Genomic DNA, 20,494 nt, shown 5'->3' on the forward strand with positions numbered 1-20,494 from the left:
TTGAAAAGATTTGGATATTTCAATATTTTTTTCTTTGTAAATCTCACAAAGTCTAAGAACAGATTGTGCAGGTCTAACGTAATTTTAAAATTGAAATGTCCTGAAATACGAAAATTACACACTGCATTTTGAAGACTCAGATGACACTTAAATGTCTTCACAAGTTTTATATGGATTGCATGTATTTGAAATTATAATATTGATATTTATGGTCAAAAATATTTTTATTTAAAACAGACATGCAAAGCATCCTAAATTCCAGAGAACAGATGTAAAGATTCAAATAGAAATGAAATGGGAGAAAACGGAACCTGAACACATGAGGCAGAAAAAGAAGGAACAAAATATGGTGACTTTGATTAACCACACTCCACAATGTACTTGGTGCAAAGCTGATGTATATGCATTCTGCTGTTTCCATTACCAAGAATTAATTCCAGTTTTCCTCTTAGCAAACTGGTCTATTGAGATCTGTGAGATTAGTCTCTCTTAAAATCTAACGAGGGAAAGAGTCCAACAATTGTTTTATTTTGCTCCTCTCAACAACTACTTCCTTCCAGAGAATTTGGTTTCTTAGGAGCAAGTATTTTTGTTTTGTATTGGGCTGAGCTGTGGGCCAGTTTGCTAATTTAAAAGAAAAAATGGAATTATATTAATTAAATATAAGATTAAATATCACATTTGTGTTTCATTCTATGAAGGCTTCCATCAAAGGGCAGTCACAAGTAAACCTGGAGGTATATTCTGTGTACATCACAATGGTATTGGATAACTCATTCATTGTAGACATTCTTCAAACACATGTCAAACTGAGCAGTAGATCAGGAGTCTGCATGTTTCATCTATCCCTGGAACAGGAAGGCTGGTGGTTGTTGGGTGGTTTTTAAGTCTGTGGTTAAGTGTCTCCTTTCAGTTTTCTTGTTTTGTTGCTATTGGAGCTGCTGTTCTTACATTAGTGAGTGTGATTGTGTTGTGTTGTCAGAGATAAGGTGTTATTCTACTGCCCAGGTTAGCCTCAAACACACCATGTCTCTGCCTCCTAGTGCTTGAATTACAGGTCTGAATCATCACATATGTTTTTCCAGTTTGTGATAGAAGCCAGAATGTGATCTGGTGGATAGTCCTAGAAAAACAAGGGAGAAGAAAGGCGAAGTCTTCAATTTAGTTCTTTATCTATGACTAGTCAATGTCTCTGCCTGTCAGAGTGGTGTTTAGCAACTAAACCAGGCAGTTATGGATCCTGTTCCTAAAAGTTCTCCCACATGCTTTCATTTAATAACTCTCTTCATAAAATCTGTCCTCACTTTCATTTGAAATTCACAATTCATCCATGTGTCTAAAGGCACCCCCTTAGTCACCTGCCAATGTCTCCTTTGGTATATATGTGGTGTATAATGTGTCAAGAGTGTCTATATACCAGCCAGCCTCTGTTCTCATTAGTTAGTTATACTTCTGTTCTATGACATTAAAATTATGTCATAGAAAATGAAACTTTAAAATGTTCACTAATGCCACTTGTTATGAATTCAGCATATTCATTGAGCGTCTACTTTGGACACTAGATATAACATAGTATGTAAAAATCAATGTAGCATTAGACTCTTTAGGGCTTATATTATTATGACCATGATTCTATCCTAATAACATGTCTTAGTGATCACACACACACACACACACACACACACACACACACACACACATTTACACATACAAACCTGTATTATGAGTTTGTTACTGTATTTCAAGCATTTGTTTTCACCTAATATAATGTACAGAGGTAAACAGACAGAAAACTAGAGGCTCAGATTTAAAAATCACATAGAAAAGTATTATGACGATTTGATTAACTTGAAAAGAATCTTTGATTCAAAGTCTCGGGAGAATCTTGGCCAAACCATATCCTTCATTTGCTAGGTTACATTTTTCATGTCATCAGTGGTTTATTTAGGAACAGATTTGAGAGACAGATTTTCAATGTGTCTTCCTATTTTTACAGATGAAGAAGTGAGCCAATAGACAAGTTAATTTGCTCAGGCACATATCAGTGGGATGAATGTAGACAAGAAGCAGCCACAGCAGTGGGGGAAATATATTTAAACTGTAACTTATTATTTTTTAGAGCAGAGGTCCAGATTACAGTGATGAAGATCAGAGGCAAGCAAGGTTAAACAAAACAAAGACAGGAAGCAGAATAGATTCTTGAAATAGAAACAGGCATAGAAAAGTCATTTGGCTGTAAAGTAGAAGCATCTTTAAGATAAAAACATGCTTTCAGTTGGCCTATGACTTCTGGTCGATACAAGATGAGGCAGACTTTTTGTTACTGACTCACCACCACCACCCTGCCCCTAGAATGAGAACAGTAGTAATATATTAGACAGCCAATGGGGAATGCTGGCTATGACCTAAGAATTAAAGGAGAGGCATAAGCACCAGACATTTTATTCTCTTACCCTCAACAAAGAGAACAAAGAGGATTTAGAGCTGGTGTTTCCTCATAGACAACTTAACAACAATGCAGATAGCTTGGACAGTGCTGTTCCTTCCTGAACCAAGGAAGAGTCTACACAACAAAAACAAGCATTGCTGCTCTGGTTGCAAAGCAATTCCACTGGCAATGTTGCTAGTGGAAGCTGGGAAAGTCTCTCCTTTCTTGAAAGGCATGAAATCCCTCTTTCTAATTGGTAAAAATGGGTCAGTATGGTGTCCCTTACAAGAAAACCCCACCATTAGCAGTCACATGACCTTGAAAGCCCATCTGTTTCCCACACTGCTAAGACTTCCGCACTTAACTCAGTCAGCTCAGTCAGTAGGGGCCCCTAGAATAGAGTCCCCACAGAAAGATTATGAACCAGACAGCAGTTCATAGTCAAGGACCTGACACTTCACCAAGAGTCTGGGCACTCAGGACTTAGGTACCCTCTCAGATAATGCCAGAAAGACCAATTTGGAGTTCTGGGGATATCAAAGAAGCACATCATGACTACAGGGTCTGTGAACATTAATTACCACCAGAACCACAGCCCTAAATTATACGGTAGCTGCTAAAATAAAATGCTAAAGTAAGTCTCAGAGTTTTCTCGCATCAATAGTGTAAAATGTGCAAGATAACACTTATCAATCATTCATAAGAACCATGAAAACTGCAGTGTGAGTAAGTCCTCATTGCTAGTAACATCCAGATAAACCATTGATTCCACTGACAGTGGACTTTGTATCCAAAATACTTAGGTAAGCTACACATTTCCCAAGCCTGAGATGAGACCTGCGAACTACAAGTACCATATTACATGCCTTTTGAACATGTAAAGGAAATAAAGACATTATCAGAAGAAGGAAAACCAAAAAGTCTTGTTGCTAAGAGACTTAGCTTTAAATATTGAATTATAATAAAAATTCTTCATCATAAAGGAAATGATAAAATAGGAAATCTAGACAATTAGGAAAGAACAATAGGCAAGCAGAGATGTGAGTATATAGTACACAGTATCCCTTTTAAAGGATGATAATCATATTTAATTATTGGAACAAAAATCATTAAAACTGACATTCAAGATAATTTTGTAATTAGAAAGAAAGGCAAAGTAATGTAAACAGACATTTCCATGCATTTAAGATGATAAAAAATGTTCACTATGGTGTCACATGTATATGATAATGCCCACAACAAGTGCTAGAAAAGTCACCTGTGAATTAGTTAAATATTACACTTTTATAAAAACACCTAAAAGAAACAAGGGAGCGGATTGTTTTAGTTTATGGTTTGAGGATTCTCAGACGCTTAGTCTCATGTGCTTGGGAGACTCTCAGAGGCAGGAGTATGTGAAAAAGAATGTTCATTTCATGGTACACAGGAAGTGAAGGGAGGGAAATATAGAAAAAGACCGAGCAAGTTATGGCTACAGGGACACACACACCCAGGAACCCACTTCCTCACTAGATCCCAATGCCATCTGTTTAATGAAATGTATTATGTGCCAAGAACTGTACTAAATTATGTAAAGATTTTATTATCAAGAGAATTACAAAATGCATGCTGTGATTTCTCATTTTGTTCTGAAAGGAAACCTTAGAGAGGTAAAGTCACTTTCTCAAAAATCACACTGAATCATCCCTGCCTGAGTTAAACTAAAGCCCCATTTCTTTTGCACCCAAAGGTCTAAGGTGGAGTTGGCAGGTCCTCTGGTTTTCTGAGAGTGAGGTATTCTCTCTCTACTTCTTTTTACATTTAATCTTTTCCAGGAAGAAAAGCCCTGTTATCTACTGCTAGATGCCCCCTCTAGGAACCACCTGTTTCCTGTGGATCCCTAGAAATCTACCACGTTATGAGAGGCAGAAACCACTCTGGCCGGTGGGTGTGAGAACACCCACACCAGCACTCACCTTTAGGAATCAAAAACATAAAGATTTGACAAGTGCGCACTCTCCAGGCATACAGGTCCAATCCTGTTCTCCCCAGAATATTAGCAAGTATTTCCAGGGACTGTTGATTTCTAGCAGTGACCTTTACACTGGCATCTATTATATTGAATTACTGGTTTTTTAGCTCTCCCGTGAGATTGCTGCTGAAGTATTAAAGTCCTATCCAGTTAGGAACCGGGAGCCTGATGATTTTGTATTGCCCAAGGCTTTCTCACCTTATTTCCCTTGTCTGCATACCCATGCTACTACTTAGTCTTTTAGCAAGAAAGTTTGATATGCTTTTATTAATATCCCAAGTATGATTCTTCAGAATTTTATAATAATAAAATAAATAATTAGACCTGAGCATATGGTTTGGTGTATGTCTATAGACAAGGAATGCAACTGTTCATTCTCGGAGACTTTGCAGTTTCTCAGTCTAAAATGAAATCATTCCATATTCCCATATAGCATTTAGTCAAAGCAGTGGATAATCAGCAAGCTTTTGAAATTTAGTAGATAAAAACTGTTTACTTTTACAAAGTATTTCTTGCTGCAATTTTAGAAAAATAAATATCATATTGCATGCTGAATTTTTCAAATTGTATAGTATAAAATATGTACTATATATTTATTATGATATGCTTCACACATATCAACATATACAATAAACAATATAGTATAAAACAGCATATATGTTTTATATAGTTGTATATAATATAAAATCACATATGATAGCAATACATTATATAAAATAAAAAAATAACATAAAACTTCCCATATATATTTATTGATACCTTTATTTTTTATTTTAAAAATGTTTCTTATATATATTTTAAAGATTACAATATAATCCCACCATTTCCCCTTTTCTTTTCCTCCTTTTAAATCTTTCTATACATCTCTCTTTGCTCTTTTTTCATTAATTGTTTTTGATGCATATAAGTATATGTATATACATGTACATTCCTAAGTACAACCTGCTCAGTCTGTATCTAATGTTTCTCATATGTATGGTTTCAGGGCTTGCTGGTTTGTTTGGTTGACCAGTTGGTGTACTCTCCCCTGGGAGGACTGTTTCTTCCACTCTCAGTGTTCCTTGGTTGCCTGTAGTTCTGTGTAGGGTTGAAGTTTCATGTTCTTTCCCTACCCATTGTGGCAAGTCTGTTGTTCTTGTTGTTGACTTTTCAGGCAACCTCTACAATCTTTTCTGCTGGACTTGGGATCTGAGGCCCTGAAAGAATGGGAGGACTGCAGTGTAATGTAGAGAATCCTGCTGTAGTTCTAGTGTACTTTTAAACACAAATGTAACAAAGAAAGTCATGATCCAAGGATGATTGTTTCAGCTAAGAGAATCATGATCCGAAAAACATGTAAGTAAACACCAGTAAGTATATAATAAATATTAATATAGCAATCTTTTCCCAGAACTTTCTCAGGACAGACTAATTTAACACATTGCCTAGCACATAGTATAGATTATATCTGGGAAAGCATGAAAGCAAGGCAAATGCCATATCCAGATTCAGGGTGTACTGACTAAGCTGGGATCTACAGCTAGGTTCTATGTTTTGCCATCCAACAACAATAAACATGCCTTAAAAATGGAATGTAAATGTTTGTCACAAAGTCACATCCAAGAACAACCCAGGTAAGAAAATGCAGCTGAGGTGAAGGCCCTCTTCCTGTTTTTCCTGGAGCCTTTCTCACAGTCCCCCAGGCTTTGTTCCCAATGCATCATTCTTTTGACCAAGTTCCAATGTACTCCTTCCCCCCCCTTTTTTTTTAAAATTATGAAATCACAATTTTACTTTTAACACAAGGGCTATAAACACAAAAATGCAAGATGTGGGGAGGGGGATGACACAGGAGCATAGGTGTTCAGGGGGAGTACAGATATCTTTTAAAACAGGGTATCAGCTGGGTGAAGTTTCAGAGGACAGGTCACTATGACTCTGCCTATGATTCACTTGTCCTTATCTAAGTTGGTACTATCCGCCAAGGCTGCCTATTTACAAGGTCCATGACTACTCAGGCTGGTAAATTTCCACAAAAGCTGCCTGTTTACAATAGCTTATAGCCATCTGTTTCAGTGTTTTTCCACAGAGACCAAGACTTTGTGTTAGTAGTCATGTATGCCAGGCCTATTGCTGATTTTAGGCTTATGGCTGATTTTAGGCCTTCAGTGTATAAGCAGGGCTGCCCCTGACATCTCCTCCCTTCCCCAAGTATAGAAGGGTTGTGGTGATTCTAATCTTGCCAAGGCAGGGATAGAGGCCTCAACTCCAGTAATGGCTCCAGTCCTCCTGTCGTTGTCCAGTGAGGCACGAAGGCCATACCCATCCCGATGTCTTTTTCCTGGAGTCCCTCTCCCCTTTTATATTTTAAATTTTGGGGATATTTATTCTTATTTGGAATCATTGAGATCCTAAGAGAAGTATGAAAAGATGTATGATAAGTGCAATGCCAGATGTAAGAGCACTTTATGTGACACTGCCATCAGAGAAGAGGATCCCTGCCTTGTAATGCCTCAGCAATTTCTTGTGCTATTGCTTGGCCTGAAAATCCAGTGAGTTGTTTACAAAATGTCTGAAAAACTTTATCCTAGTACCCAGTGCTCTTGTTCTTTACACCGTACGGGCCAGAACATTGGCTGCATTTGGGGCTGAACATCCAGAAAATGTTAGACAACTTTTATAATAGGTTCATCTTGGGACAACTTTAAGAGTTTTAAAATAAATAAGGTAATAGCAAGACTGTCTCAGGGAGTAGTTCCCCTACTTTTTTTTTAAGTTGTTTTCTTGAGGATGGAACATGTACATTCTACAAATGTTTGACCTTGTAGGTTATAAGGAATTATAGTGATCTGTTGACTTTATTATTCAAAACAAAATTTTTTTAAATTTCAGCAGGCAAAAGCTGGACTGTTATCAGTTTTTAACTGTGTGGGTATAATAATGAATGTCTGCAATAAGGTAGAAATAAAAGTTTTGAAGGAGTGTAATTTATCTAACTTCAAATGATAAATAGTCAATATTTTAATTAATATTTTACCGCACAAGGCTTGACCATTAATGTTCAAGTCATCATGTAACTGTCTTTGCTTGAAGGACAACATGAATAGCCTTGGAGGCATCGGAGATCTCGGTGTCCTTGACATAAACAGAATGTTATCCTCTTTCTAATTAACACAGAGATGCACAGGAGAACCGGGTACCTAAGTCTAGTTTGTCTTCATGGTAACAGATGCTTTCAACAGATCCAATGCAGCAAAAACTGCCTTTCTGCAGCCACATCCTTCCCATGAGATTTCACTAACTCTTCTCTTTCCATCACTAGTTTCTTCATCTGAGTCATTATTGGTAGGTAGACTCTGTTCTTTTGGTTTGATGGCTCCATCATCCCATTCTCTTTCTTTACTTCAGTTGTACCCTCTGCAGATGCTTTGAACCTCTTTGATTTTGCCTGTCTTCCATAAGGTCATTTTTTTGTTGTTGTTGTTGTTTTGTTTTGTTTTTTGAGACAAGGTTTCTCTGTGTAGCCCTGGCTGTCCTGGAACTCACTCTGTAGACCAGGCTGGCCTCCAACTCAGATATCTGCCTGCCTCTGCCTCCCAACTGCTGGGATGAAAGGCGTGCACCACCACCGCCCGGCATCATTTTTTGACCATGTTCTAACCCTCAGCTCAGGTTTAAGCAGGCATGCTGGTGAGACTTTATGGGTAAACCTCCTAATCCTCTGGTTCCTGCAATCTTGCTAACTCCTCTATGTGGGGATTTTATTTTTAAGGTCTGTTTGAAGTGTCATTACATATGGTTAATAAAGTTATTGTAAATTATCAACTATTCTATTGAGGTTATTGTCTATAATTATAAGAGACAAGATGGCATGGTTGCTCAAAGTGAACCAAACAGAAGAATTCAGTGGACGGAAGAATGAGAGGATAAGAACAAGGCACTAGGCAGTTAAGCTCACAAATTGCTCAGTGATAAGAATCAGTCAGCCATTGCCCCTCATCCAAGCATATGGATTAGTAGCACCTTTTCAACATCATGGCTACAATTCCTCTCATTATATGTCAGATGTAAATTATTCTATTTCCAATTTTAGACCCTGGATGGTTTTGTTCAATTCCTTCACCTGTTTTGTTGTGTTTTCCTGTAATTCTTCAAGGGATTTTTGTGTTTCCTCTTTGAGGTATTTTACCTGTTTACCTGTGTTCTCGTGTATTTCTTTAAGGGAGTTGTTTATGTCCTTCTTAAAGTCCTCTATCATCACCATGTTGTGTGATTTTAAATCAGAGTCTTGCTTTTCTGGTGTGTTAGGGGTATCCAGGGCTCGCTGTGGTGGGAGAATGGGTTCTAATGATGCCAAGTAGCCTTGGTTTCTGTTGCTTATGTTCTTGCCTTTGCCTCCAGCCATCTGGTTATCTTTGGTGTTATCTGGTCTTGCTGTCTCTGACTGTAGCTTGTCCTTCCTGGAAGCCTGTCTGTCAGTACTCCTGGGAGACCAGTTTTCTCTGGAAGGAATTTGGGTATGGATGGATAGCTGTGGCAAACGGTCAGCTCCAGGATAGCAGACAGAAATCAGAAGGATCCTGTCCCTGGCTATTCCTTAGTTCCTGTGTCCTGATGGCTCTAGGAAGGTCCCCCTTGGGACAGGAATTTGAGCAGAAGTGGTGGTCTTACCTGTGCTCACAGGTATGCCAGCACTCTTGGTGGTATTTGGATATGGCACGCTGTGGCACAGGAGGAGCTCTGGGCCAGAGGGAAACCAGAAGGATCCTGTCCCAGGCTGCTTCTCAGTTCTTGTGTCCTGAGGGTTCCAGGTGGGTCCCTCTGAGCAGAAGTGGTAGTCTTATCTGTGCTCATAGGTGTGTCCATACTCCTGGGAGATCAGCCCTCTCCTATTATTCTATTGAATCTTATCACAAAGAATATGTTAATTTCCCTTGTATTTCTGTGCTTCATATTTTTTAGCTTTACTTGAAGACACCTATACATTGTCTCATAATATTTAAAACTTGAAATGTCCCAAGATTGTCATTCAATGAGCTTCTCCACGCTTCTTTAGGATATGTGGTAATTGTGATCCAGGACTGACTTATATGTGACAAAACTGGATTTTAACATAAGAGCAAACATTAGAAAACACAGTTTATTCATGATGTGTTAAATATCCTGACTAATGAAACTTTAATGGTGATAACTTTATACCCATATCTACATTATTCACTTGATATCCCCTTTGTGCCAGTAATTTGGGAAGTATCTTCTCTAAACATATTAAAAGCAGAATTTAATATTAAATTCTGCTAAGGAACAGAACATACTACATATACTCAAAGAAAATGAATATTAGAACCATATCAGCAAGTGATTAGTGGCAAAAGAGACTGAACTTGAGCTGTAATCTCTGCCTCTGTTGATTTCCTTTGGGCTTTGTGATTAATTATAGACATATTGACTTTCTCTGACGATCAGAGGAGGATGGTAGGTCAAGCAGACCCTTGCTAAATATGACCATAGCTCCGAAAGATGCATGAGATCATGTCTCAGGAGACTGGGGGTGCATGACTCATGAGCTTACTATTTTATTATTACATTGGAAAGAAAATAAGTACTATCCAGAATTCTTTTCCTCGGATCTTATGGACTCTCTCCTGGGAGGTTTGTAAGACTACCAACAATTAAAGAGGATACAAAACTTTGTTCTAAAAAATTATTAGCTGTTTCATGAGTTCTAGGGATATACGCTTGGTATGGAAGGATGACAAGATGTTTAAAAGAAGATATAAAGAACAAACTAAGGAGACACTGTAACAGAGCTTAATGGCTTAAGAGCAAAGTAGTATTGTGAAAGATTGAAAGAACAATGTTAAGATAAAATGCTAATCCAGAATGTTCAACCAGGTTTCTCATTTAACAAGGCTCAGAGCAGACTCTTAACTGAAGATGTTTGTTTTGGAAACCAATTATCAGGGTTAAAGATTTACACTAACTAAATCCTCAAGACTAATGTTTTTAAATTTATTTGAAAATTTTAATTCCCAAGATAATAATAACTTCTTGATCCTTGCTAATCATAGTTTCTCCTTGTTGAAATCCCACATGTGAGATCAAATTAATGGAATGTTCTAAGTCTGATTATGGATTCAAAGCTGTGTCACTTTAAAATAAGTATAAGCTTTTTGTCACATCTCAAAGCAGCAGTCTCCAAATGGCATAGCCTCTAAAGCTTTTAACAATCATCATAATGTGGTCAAGTTCAAGGTCTGTTATCTTCAACTTTATGAAATTCAACACTAGGTTTTCACAGCTAACATTTTGTAACACCCCTTACAATCAAGAAATATAAAGAAAATTAAGTCAAATCTTATCTACAGTTTGAAGTAAACACATTTTATGATATTTTTGTGGAAAAGTGTGTGATAAGGCTGAAAGGTAAGGAGACCATTGATATTGAATTATTATACTCAAGGTGTCAACCAAAACCAGCACAACATAGCACAGGTATGGGACTAGAAGGTGGGGTGTAGGACTGGTCAGACAGCAGAGGGAGAAGGGCTGTGGGCAATTGCCTTTATGGAGGTTCCCATTGGAAGGCACAGGGTAGACAGGATAAGCAGAATTGAGACTGGCTAGATTGAATAATTTTGGCAAGCTCATGCAGAAACCCTATCCATATGTGTTTGGTTCCTGTTGAGTGATCTGGACAATGGATAGTAAGTAGCCTGGAGTGTCAGAACTAGATAAAGAAGGTGGCTTTTGATTGGTTATTTTAACCTAAAAGTAAAATTAAACTGTAGCAAGTGAAAGACATGTTTATTACAGCATCATACCCTAAATGTGTTAAGGGAACTTGATTTCTAATGAATATTTCTATATGTAAGTGCTCCCCTAACACTACACAGGGTACTGTGAGTTAGATCTCTTCCCGATTAGAAACAACTAAACTACCCACATAGCACAAGATAAGACACAAGACACAGGTTCTATCTGGCAAGGGTAGGGATATTGTTTCGGTTGATTTTTGTCACCTTACCCCAACACTTATCTTTTCTTGGGACTTAATTATCCTTATTAGCATTGCAACCAAGGAATTACCTTCTCTACACAGTGAAAACTTTGAGTGTGGAAAATATATATTTATATATATGAACCATATATATGCTCACTTAATTTACATAGTAATGACATTTATTTAAAAATCAGCATATGTTCAAATTTAAAATGTTCAAAAACATCTTGAGTTTATACAGAAAAGTGAGAAGAGGTTTATGCCTAGTGATAACATAGAGGTTTCATCTAAATTTATGCCAACAGGAAAATTGGTTTAATTTCCAATACATGAAAGTCCTCAGTTTACACCTCCTCAGGAACTGTATAGCAGTCCTGGCACCTGTTCCTTAGAGATAGATGGTACAGCCAGCTCTGCTCTAACATGACACATACACTTCTAAGAAACACCCACACAGTGAAAAATTGTGCAGATAAAAAACACAAGTGGGCTTAGGGTGTATATCAGAGGTAGAGTGCTTGCCTGGGAGAAAGAACATGTGGGGTTTGACATAGGAACATGAGATTAAAGGTACAATAATGAAATCTTCAAGTGGGTTTCCCCTCTCAGACAAGTTCTGTAAAAGCACATTTCGAAAAATCAAAAGACAAAACAAACAAAAGAAACCCCCTATGTTAGTCATTTTTTTTTGTCACAAGTACTAGAGATGATCAACAATATTAAGAAATAAATGCTTGTGCTCAATCAGCTTGGAGGCTCTGCCCTTGATGAGGTAGGTGTCCTTGTTGCTGTGGACCCATGGTGAAGCCCCATGGCAGAGACACATGGCAGAACAAGTCACACACAGAATGGCCAGGGATGAAAAGAACATGAGGAAGGGGTATGCTCAGGGATTTGATGACTTCTCTGATGCCTACTTTAAGAAAATACTACCTCTTCCCATTAGATCCACTGTTGGGAATAAATTTTAAGCATATAGTTCTTTAGGAAATGTTTATTGTGATTTCATTCTATTTCATCCACGTTGAGTGTGATCCAAATGGATAATGTTTACTTGTTTGGTTTTCTTCAACTAACCTCAGTGTCATGACTAGTGTCTCTCTTCTACCTCTCACACCCTCACTGACAATATAGCTCAGCAGATTTTGAAAATTATATTGTGAAGGGGGAGGTCTTGTTCCCCAATTGGTTCTTGATTTGTCAGTAAATGAAGCCACGGGCTAATTGCTGTGTTCCAGGAGGAAAATGTAAACTTAAGGGAGGAGGGAGGAGGTTTTTCTGCCATACTTGGGAGGAAGAAGAATGCAGCAACCATGTGAGGTCTTCGAGAGGGAGAGCTGGAGCCTGCGGCTACTGCTACAGGTGGGTGGCCAAGGATGTTTGGCGGGAGCTAGGTGGAACTAGCCACTGAAGGTTAGGGCAGGTGGAGAGACGAAGATAATAAATTGATAAAGGCGTGCTTTTCCAGGCAGGAAACAGTAACACCCAGCAATCGTGCCAAGAAGGCAAGTTATAAAGGATCAAACCGTGTGAATGTTTTATCAGCAGATTCAAGGGAAGCTGGGAGGGCTGTTGGTAGCATGGTCTCCTCCCGAAGCAAAGGCGGTAGATTAAAACTACATGCAACAATATTGATTTGTAATAAAACCACTAAATCTGAAACTAACAACAGCAAAAGAATGATTTGATTACTTCCATAAGATCTGTGTAGCTAGCCCTCTGTGGCTTTTCTCTTTAAAATCACTACTTGGTGCTTTGGATAAGATTTCTTTAAATTGGTGAGAAGCTATTTTGTATTTTAAATATAAAATTTCACATAGAATATACTCCTATAGGCTAATTAATACAGGGGTCTTGGGCTGGAGAGTTGGCTCAGTGGTTAAGAGCACTGACTGCACTTCCAGAGGTCCTGAGTTCAATTCCCAGCAACCACATGGTGGCTCACAACCATCTATAATGGGGTCTGTTGCCCTCTTCTGGTCTGTCTAAAGACAGCTACAATGTACTTACATACATAAATAAATAAGTCTTTGCCGGGCAGTGGTGGCACACGCCTTTAATCCCAGCACTTGGGAGGCAGAGGCAGGCAGATTTCTGAGTTCGAGGCCAGCCTACAGAGTGGTCTACAAAGTGAGTTCCAGGACAGCCAGAGCTATACAGAGAAACCCTGTCTCAAAAAACAAAAAAATAAATAAATAAATAAATAAATAAATAAAACAAAAAAAATAGAAAACAAAAAACGCCCCCCAAAAGAAACAAAACAAAACAAAAAAACCACCAGGGGTCTCAGGGTATGAAGTATGAAGTGACTGTGTTATGATGTTTTATGAATTCTTCATACCCAGATTAATAAGAATGAAGTTTTATTTATCATCTTAATGTTCCCTGTAAATGCAATTTTGTAAAGATCAAGTTCAAAGTTACTCCTGTTGAAGTGTTCTGTAATCTACTAATTGCCATGAAACAAACTCACAGGTTGAAAACCAGCATTACAGTGGAAATGTCGGAACCATTTATCATGTTATAAGAAAACACCAAATGTTTCTTAAATGCCCTTCTTAGGAGGTCAACTGCAACCCAAAGGATGTCATAATTCTTCCCACTTCTGGTTGGCAAAATATCTCCTAGGATGTTTTTGCTACATTGATCTTATCTATTTGCTTAACTGACAAAATACCTGAAAACCTTACTTTCAGTCCAGTCTATTCTTAACATGTCCTATATGTAAGCATAGAAAAAGGAACAATTAAGTGAATTTGAAAGACCAGAGAAACCCAAGTTGTGCTTATGGGCTATGTCTGAAGGATAAATGGCTGCTCTCCAGGCACCTGAACACTGAGAAGGTTTTGACACATGGCTTCTGTAGGCTATGCTCACAGGCAAGAAGAATGATTCTTTCTTGCTGCTTTGGTACATGTTTTTCTGTGAGGTGACTTTTACTAATTAAAGTAAATTGGTCTTTCACTTATCAATACAGTGATAATTACATAGCATCTCTGACTCCATTTTGAACAAAAAAGAGAAAAAGAAAAATAAAGAAAGAGAGGGACTGGAGGAGGAAATACTGGAGGCTCTGTGGTTAAGATCACTGTCTACTTTTCCCAAGGACCTGAGTTTGATTCCCAGCACCACATGGCAACTTTCAACTGTCTCAAATCCAGGTCCATTAGATTCAAAGCCCTCTCTGGTCTCTGAGGACACCATCTACACATGCAGTACACAGGCATGCGTGCAGGCAAAACACTCATACACGTGATAAAAACCCCATTATAAAAGAATAAAACAACAAAAGTTTAAAAATATATAAGAAAATAATAATGCAACATAAGCACTAAAAGCTATCAGCCAGCCATAAAAAGGCCAGAAGGAATGAAGTGGAGAATGTTAAGTGAAGAATAGATGAGACTTTATGTACATAAGTAGCAAGATAATAGAATCAAAGCCAATTACTGCAGCAAGAGACAGGCAGGAGCTTGACACATAACTTGCATGCCACTTTGAAACTTGAGCTCAGAGATTTCAGAATCCAAATCCCTACTAAGCTTTAAATTAAAAAAGAAAAAGAAAAGAATTGATAGTGTAAAAAGCGGGTAGTAAGAAGTATGTGTTAAAATACAGTGAAATATTTTTCAAAAAATTAAAAATGAGACTTTGAATATAGAAGTGTTTTATTTTGTTTAAATACATAAACATTTCTGATCACATCTTCACACAGCACAGCTTAACTGTTTTTAAAGAAACTATTTTCATAGGGAAACATAAAACAATGGGCAATTTATTCAATGTAGTTTTATTACAGGTACATCATTAAACACATAAAAAGATTTTGCACTTGTTTAATAAGAAATTTACACTTTCATAGAGGCAATATCCAGTTGACATTTAGTTTCCCATGATTTGTTTTATATACAATAAAAGATAATTATATTCCAGAGAATATTTTAGTGCAAATTACATTTAAACCCTTTTTGTTTAACAACATTAAAAATTTGATGACTTGTACACAGAATTAAGCCACATATTCTATAATAATTGATCACAGCGTGCAACTTTTTGTGTTGGTTGGATAGAATATTCATTTTTCTGAAAGCTTTGTATTGCTCAACACAAGTGATAAATCCGAGATTTAAATAGTTTTTTTTCTACAGAGTGAGATACATTTCACAGGAAGACATCACAAAGAGAAAAAAGTTAAAACTGTCTTCATATCACAGTCATATGTTATCTGTCTGACCCACCATCAGATTAACTAGGGTTTACCAAAGCAGACTTTAACAAGGTCTTTCATACAAATATATGAGACACTTCTTTATTCCCCAACATTTAAGAAGCTTGCTTTGTTTTTGTGTGTTTGAAAATGACTTTTAACAGCAGATTCCAAAGAACAACAGGATTGTTTCTACAGAGAGACCATTGTTGGATCTGTGCCTATTTGCACTTAAGGTATATTTATTTACCTGTGGCTATCCCGTGTGAATAATTATACTTTGCTCATGTCATAGTGTTGAACAAAATACACTCACATTTGACTCCACTAATACTTCAGTGTTCTCTCTGAAGTCATTTCCAGACCCTCATTATGATACCTCATTAATGACTTTATCTCCCCAAGATTCAGTCTAGTCACTTATAGCATGGTAAAAGCATGCCGACTATAAAGCAATTTCAAAGCTTATAAAATGCCTACTGCAGAAGTTGGCACACAGAAGGGAATCAACTAAAGACAGTAAATGTTTACAATTTATTTCTGCAAGATTATATTGGCAAGTTTTGCATGGCTCTGGGCTTTTCAAAATCACCCTATGCACCCTCAGCTTTTTTCCTTGGTACCAGGGGAACATGTTCATCAGAGAGTTAATTCTCCCTATGGCCTCTAATGAGACTTTCATTTCTTCACTGCCCAGATAAAAGTTTAGAGTGGAAAGCTGCAATACCTTTCCTTGCCGTTTGAGAATGCTGCCTCCCACTCCTGCAACAAAAGACAAGTCCAAAACAGCAAGAAGTGCATGCTGAATTTATTTGATCAGTGTTTTATAAGAAACAGATTGAAGAACCAGAGAGAAGTATCTACTCTTTTTAAAAGATTTATTTATTTTATCTTATGTGTGTGAGTGCTCTGTGGATGTGTGTATATACACCACATACAAACCCAGTGTCCATAAGGTTCAGAAAATTGTATCAGATACCCTAGAACTAAATTTTCAGATGGTTGATGTTGGGCCCCATTTCGGCCCTGGTTTGGGCCTTGTGGACAAACCCGAGCCTGAATCAAGTTTCTGCGACCTTGTGGGACAGCCTAAGCCTGTCTCAAGTTTTGAGACCGATCTCAATCACTTCTGTATTGGGGTGACTCAGGAAGACCTTTTTGGCCCTGCCTCTGCCCCTGCTGTTGCTAATGTAGAGCTTTGCCATTGGCCCTGTCAGTCACCCCATACCCTCCGTCACCTTTCCCCACATCTTACATCATCTCACCCTACAAAAAATCCTCCTCCCTATGCTCCAAGTTTATATAAGCAAGAGGCTGAAGCAATAAAGTTTAGTTCCTGCTTTGACAAGACTCCCTGCCTGGTGTGTTTCTTTTGGGCCTTGACACTCACCATCCTGCTCAGCCCCAGAGAGACCTGGCGGGACCAGAACCACTCTCCTCTCGCCTGGACCTGCCAGCAAGGAGCCAACAGGTTGTGAGTTCCACCGAGTGGAGACTAGGAACCAAATCCAGGCCCTCTGCAAAAGCAACAAAGTGTTTTTAACTGCTGAGCCATCTCCCTGCTCTCTTAAACTGTCTACTTTGTATGCATAAGCTTTGTGATTGGGTAAAGCAATTTGACCTAATGTAGCACACATTTAACAAGGTCAGGCTTTGCAAAATCTTCTATCCCTTCTCTGTAGTACCCCTTCCTCCCAGGCTAGAGCAGTGCATCTTCTGGAAAGAGAGTCTTGTAATTAGACAAGGTGGGTCAGGGAGGTTCTGCTATGACTTGTCTTAGGAATGAGGAATTATGGTTTCTGTGACACACTTTATTGGGAAATTGAGCATGAGAGCAGCAAGGCTGGAGGGCAGAGACTGAGAGTTGAGGATGCTTAGTAGACTTTTGAACAGGTCCAAAGCACGACAAACTGCTTTACCTGGGCCATCATTTTCTGAATTCAAGACCATATCCAGGAGATACCTTAAAACTATCTGTGGTCTCATTTAATAATACATTCCCAAGACCAAGAATCCAGGGCATTAAAAGTGGGGGTCTGCTCTGGATTGGATCTTGAGGCATTCATGATTCTGGGTTGGAACTTGAGGTATCCTTGAGTCCTGAGTTGGATCCCTAGGTATCCATGAAGTCCTGGGCGGATCTTGAGGCATTCACGAATTCCTTAAGTTTCCCACTCCTTTCTCTTTTGGGTCAGGTCTTTTTAAATTGCCTGGGGAGACCTTGAACTTGCCATCCTCCTGCTTCAGCCTGCTAAGAAAGTACTGGGATTAGAATCTTCCCAACTTAGCCATCTATATTATATGAAACTCGTTTAATAGAGAAAATGAAGAAACCAAGTAGCTAGTGCCAGCCTCAGCACTTCCCTCGAAGCTGAATGGCTAGCGCAGGCCTCAGCACTTTCCCCTTGCCCCCATTCACACAGAAGTTCCCCACCACCACCATGGTTTCTTCCCAGTGCTTGACTCTCCCAAAAGACACAGCTGGTGCCAAGGGCCCACAAATCCTCATTCCAATAACAACTCCCTAAGTGTGAACCCCCCCCTCCCAGGAATGACAATATCAGCCTGGGAAGAGATAAACAGATGCAGTGTTCTGTCTCCATGCCAGCCGAAGCTGGCACCCTCTCTGATGGATGGCCAGGCACTCCCCAACACAGGTAGCTTATGGTCTTGGGAAAGCAAAAACCACACATCCTTAGAGAGAAATCAAGCCAATTAATCGTTCCCAGGCAGCTGTGTCAGGTTTGTAAAAACATTTAACCCTGATAACACCATAAAAGCCAAAAGAACACCCTCCCCACTTATGCGACCCTGTCTACAACCCAAACAGGTGAAATTATAGCTTTCCTTATCCACCATGTAACCCTGAAGCCCATGTAACCTGGTTGTATATATTCCCTAAACCCCTAGATGCAGGATCACAACTTTGTTCTGTTAAATTTGCGGTCCAAACCTGGGTTTAAATTAGGAGCTCTCATTTTTCTCTACATTGGATATGGCAATACTTTGAGATCTCTTGGAGACCCCAAGACCTGGGCATAACAAAATTGACCTATCTAAAAGTTCAGAGATATACATTGCTTATCTCAGTAACATAAACTGTACCAAAAAACACATAGACTATTGAATTATAGCATTACTAAATGTTTTTAATAATGCTGAAATTCCCTTTTCAAGTATTTCTGAATTTTCCTTGTTCTGTGTAAAAGCAAATGACTCACTGAGATTTCAAATATTGAAAGGTTCTGCTTTTGTTTGTAGGTCACAGATGATATGGCATGGTTCTTTCTGCAGAGCATCTGCTACTATGCAACTCTTGACTAACCATCTGAATCAGAAACAAACTTCATGTATTCCAGTGTTTTCATGTAAGACCTTCATTGGTGATTAATATATGAGCCAGTTTATGTTTGCAATATTTACCAATGTTCCCAAGCTGCAAAATAGAAGGGTCAGGATTTGGGTTTGAAAGACCCCAAAGGGGCATTCCCACTCAAGTCTCAGGACAACATGCACCCAAGGACTCATGAGAGACCAGCTTGCTGCAAACACATGAGGCAGTTTAATATCAGAGCTCTGGGTCAGCACATATCTCCATATCTCACATAGGAGACAGAGGAGCTGACCCCTCTGCTCGGGGGTTTAGGGTTTTTATATGCATGGGGTGGGGAAAGGGGGAAACTTTCACGTGGGTGCACACGATTGGTTGTTTTACTTTTTTTGAACATTAGCAGGTTGTACTGGTCGATGAGGGCAGGGTGCAGTTCCTCTCTTATCTTCATGGCCAGCCAGTTCCTGGGATGATTCAACAGGCCTTTGTCTTGTAACTCCACATCCTCTGTAAGTAATTAACTGGGCCCAAACCTGCTGACAGGCATTTTTAACTATTTAGGTTTAGAGAAAAGGAATCACTGGACCCTGCTATTTTTATTAGTTTGGGCCTATTTTAAAATTTTCTTTTAGGTTCAGGTTCTCCATTAGCTCCAGAGCTCATCACTTAATAGTAATCTTAAATGCTCAGTAATAGTAAAGCAAGAAGTTTCTCTTTGTAGTAGACAGAGACCATCACAGAAACTATACTGGTCAAGAGAAGAACTGACCCCAGGGTACTCAGTGCTAACAGATACATCATCTACAAGACTACTCTTGTATCTAAAGCTCAGGGTAGAAAGATTGTAAGATTCAAAGAACTGGGAAGTCTGCCTTGACATTGTATCTCCTAGAAATGACAGGGAAGCTTCATCCAAACTCTGCAACAATAAGGCTATTGAAGCAAAACCAAACCCTGTTTTGAAAACATTAATAGTCATACTAACATGGAAGAGGAGAATCTCAACAACTCTTAATCCTAATCTATAAGGCACTGCTGACAACCGAGGAAGGAGGAATTAGTCTTTCCCATGCCCTCTAATACCAAGGAGTCAAAACCCAAAATATCATGCATGTACAAGCAACACTAAACAGGCTCAGCATGTTTTTATACGTATGCACATGCGCGCGCACACGCATGAAGTCTGGAAGGCAGCTTTGTTTTACCCTCTCCATTCCCTCCCTCTGTTTCTCTGGGAGCTTTCATTCTATTGTGTGAAGAACAGACATGCTTCTCTGTTTTTAAATTGGGTACTAAAGAATTGGGGTTTATTTAGCCACAGTTGGAGAGCATACTCAAAATAAGTTTGATCAGGAAAGTAATGAGATATTTCAAAAGAATCCATCAGCCAATCAGGTAGAGACTCAAATTTAAGCCAGCCTCATTCAATTTTCAAGCAGAAATTGAAGAGAGGAGTTGAAGCTTGACTCAGGTAAGGGACAGAGTAGAGACAGTAAAGAAAGCAATTTGGGCACAGAATCAGCTTGGATTGGCAA

The 20,494-nt window shown here is 38.7% G+C and overlaps 1 protein-coding gene across 2 annotated transcripts in view; it reads right to left on the reverse strand.

Moving 5' to 3' along the window:
* Positions 1 to 16,797: 16,797 nt before the first annotated feature.
* Prex2 (phosphatidylinositol-3,4,5-trisphosphate dependent Rac exchange factor 2) overlaps positions 16,798 to 20,494 on the reverse strand; it is a 301,586-nt gene continuing 297,889 nt past the window's right edge. Inside the window, exon 40 of one of the 2 annotated variants that reach the window (XM_076924369.1) lies at positions 16,798 to 17,876. In XM_076924369.1, the coding sequence (XP_076780484.1) occupies positions 17,780 to 17,876 (97 nt within the window). In that variant the 3' untranslated portion in view covers positions 16,798 to 17,779. Of the gene's footprint in view, positions 17,880 to 20,494 lie in introns of both variants that reach the window. The other variant, XM_076924368.1, reaches the window with a different exon arrangement.

The sequence above is a fragment of the Arvicanthis niloticus genome, chromosome 25, assembly GCF_011762505.2.
Source record: "Arvicanthis niloticus isolate mArvNil1 chromosome 25, mArvNil1.pat.X, whole genome shotgun sequence".
NCBI lineage: Eukaryota > Metazoa > Chordata > Mammalia > Rodentia > Muridae > Arvicanthis > Arvicanthis niloticus.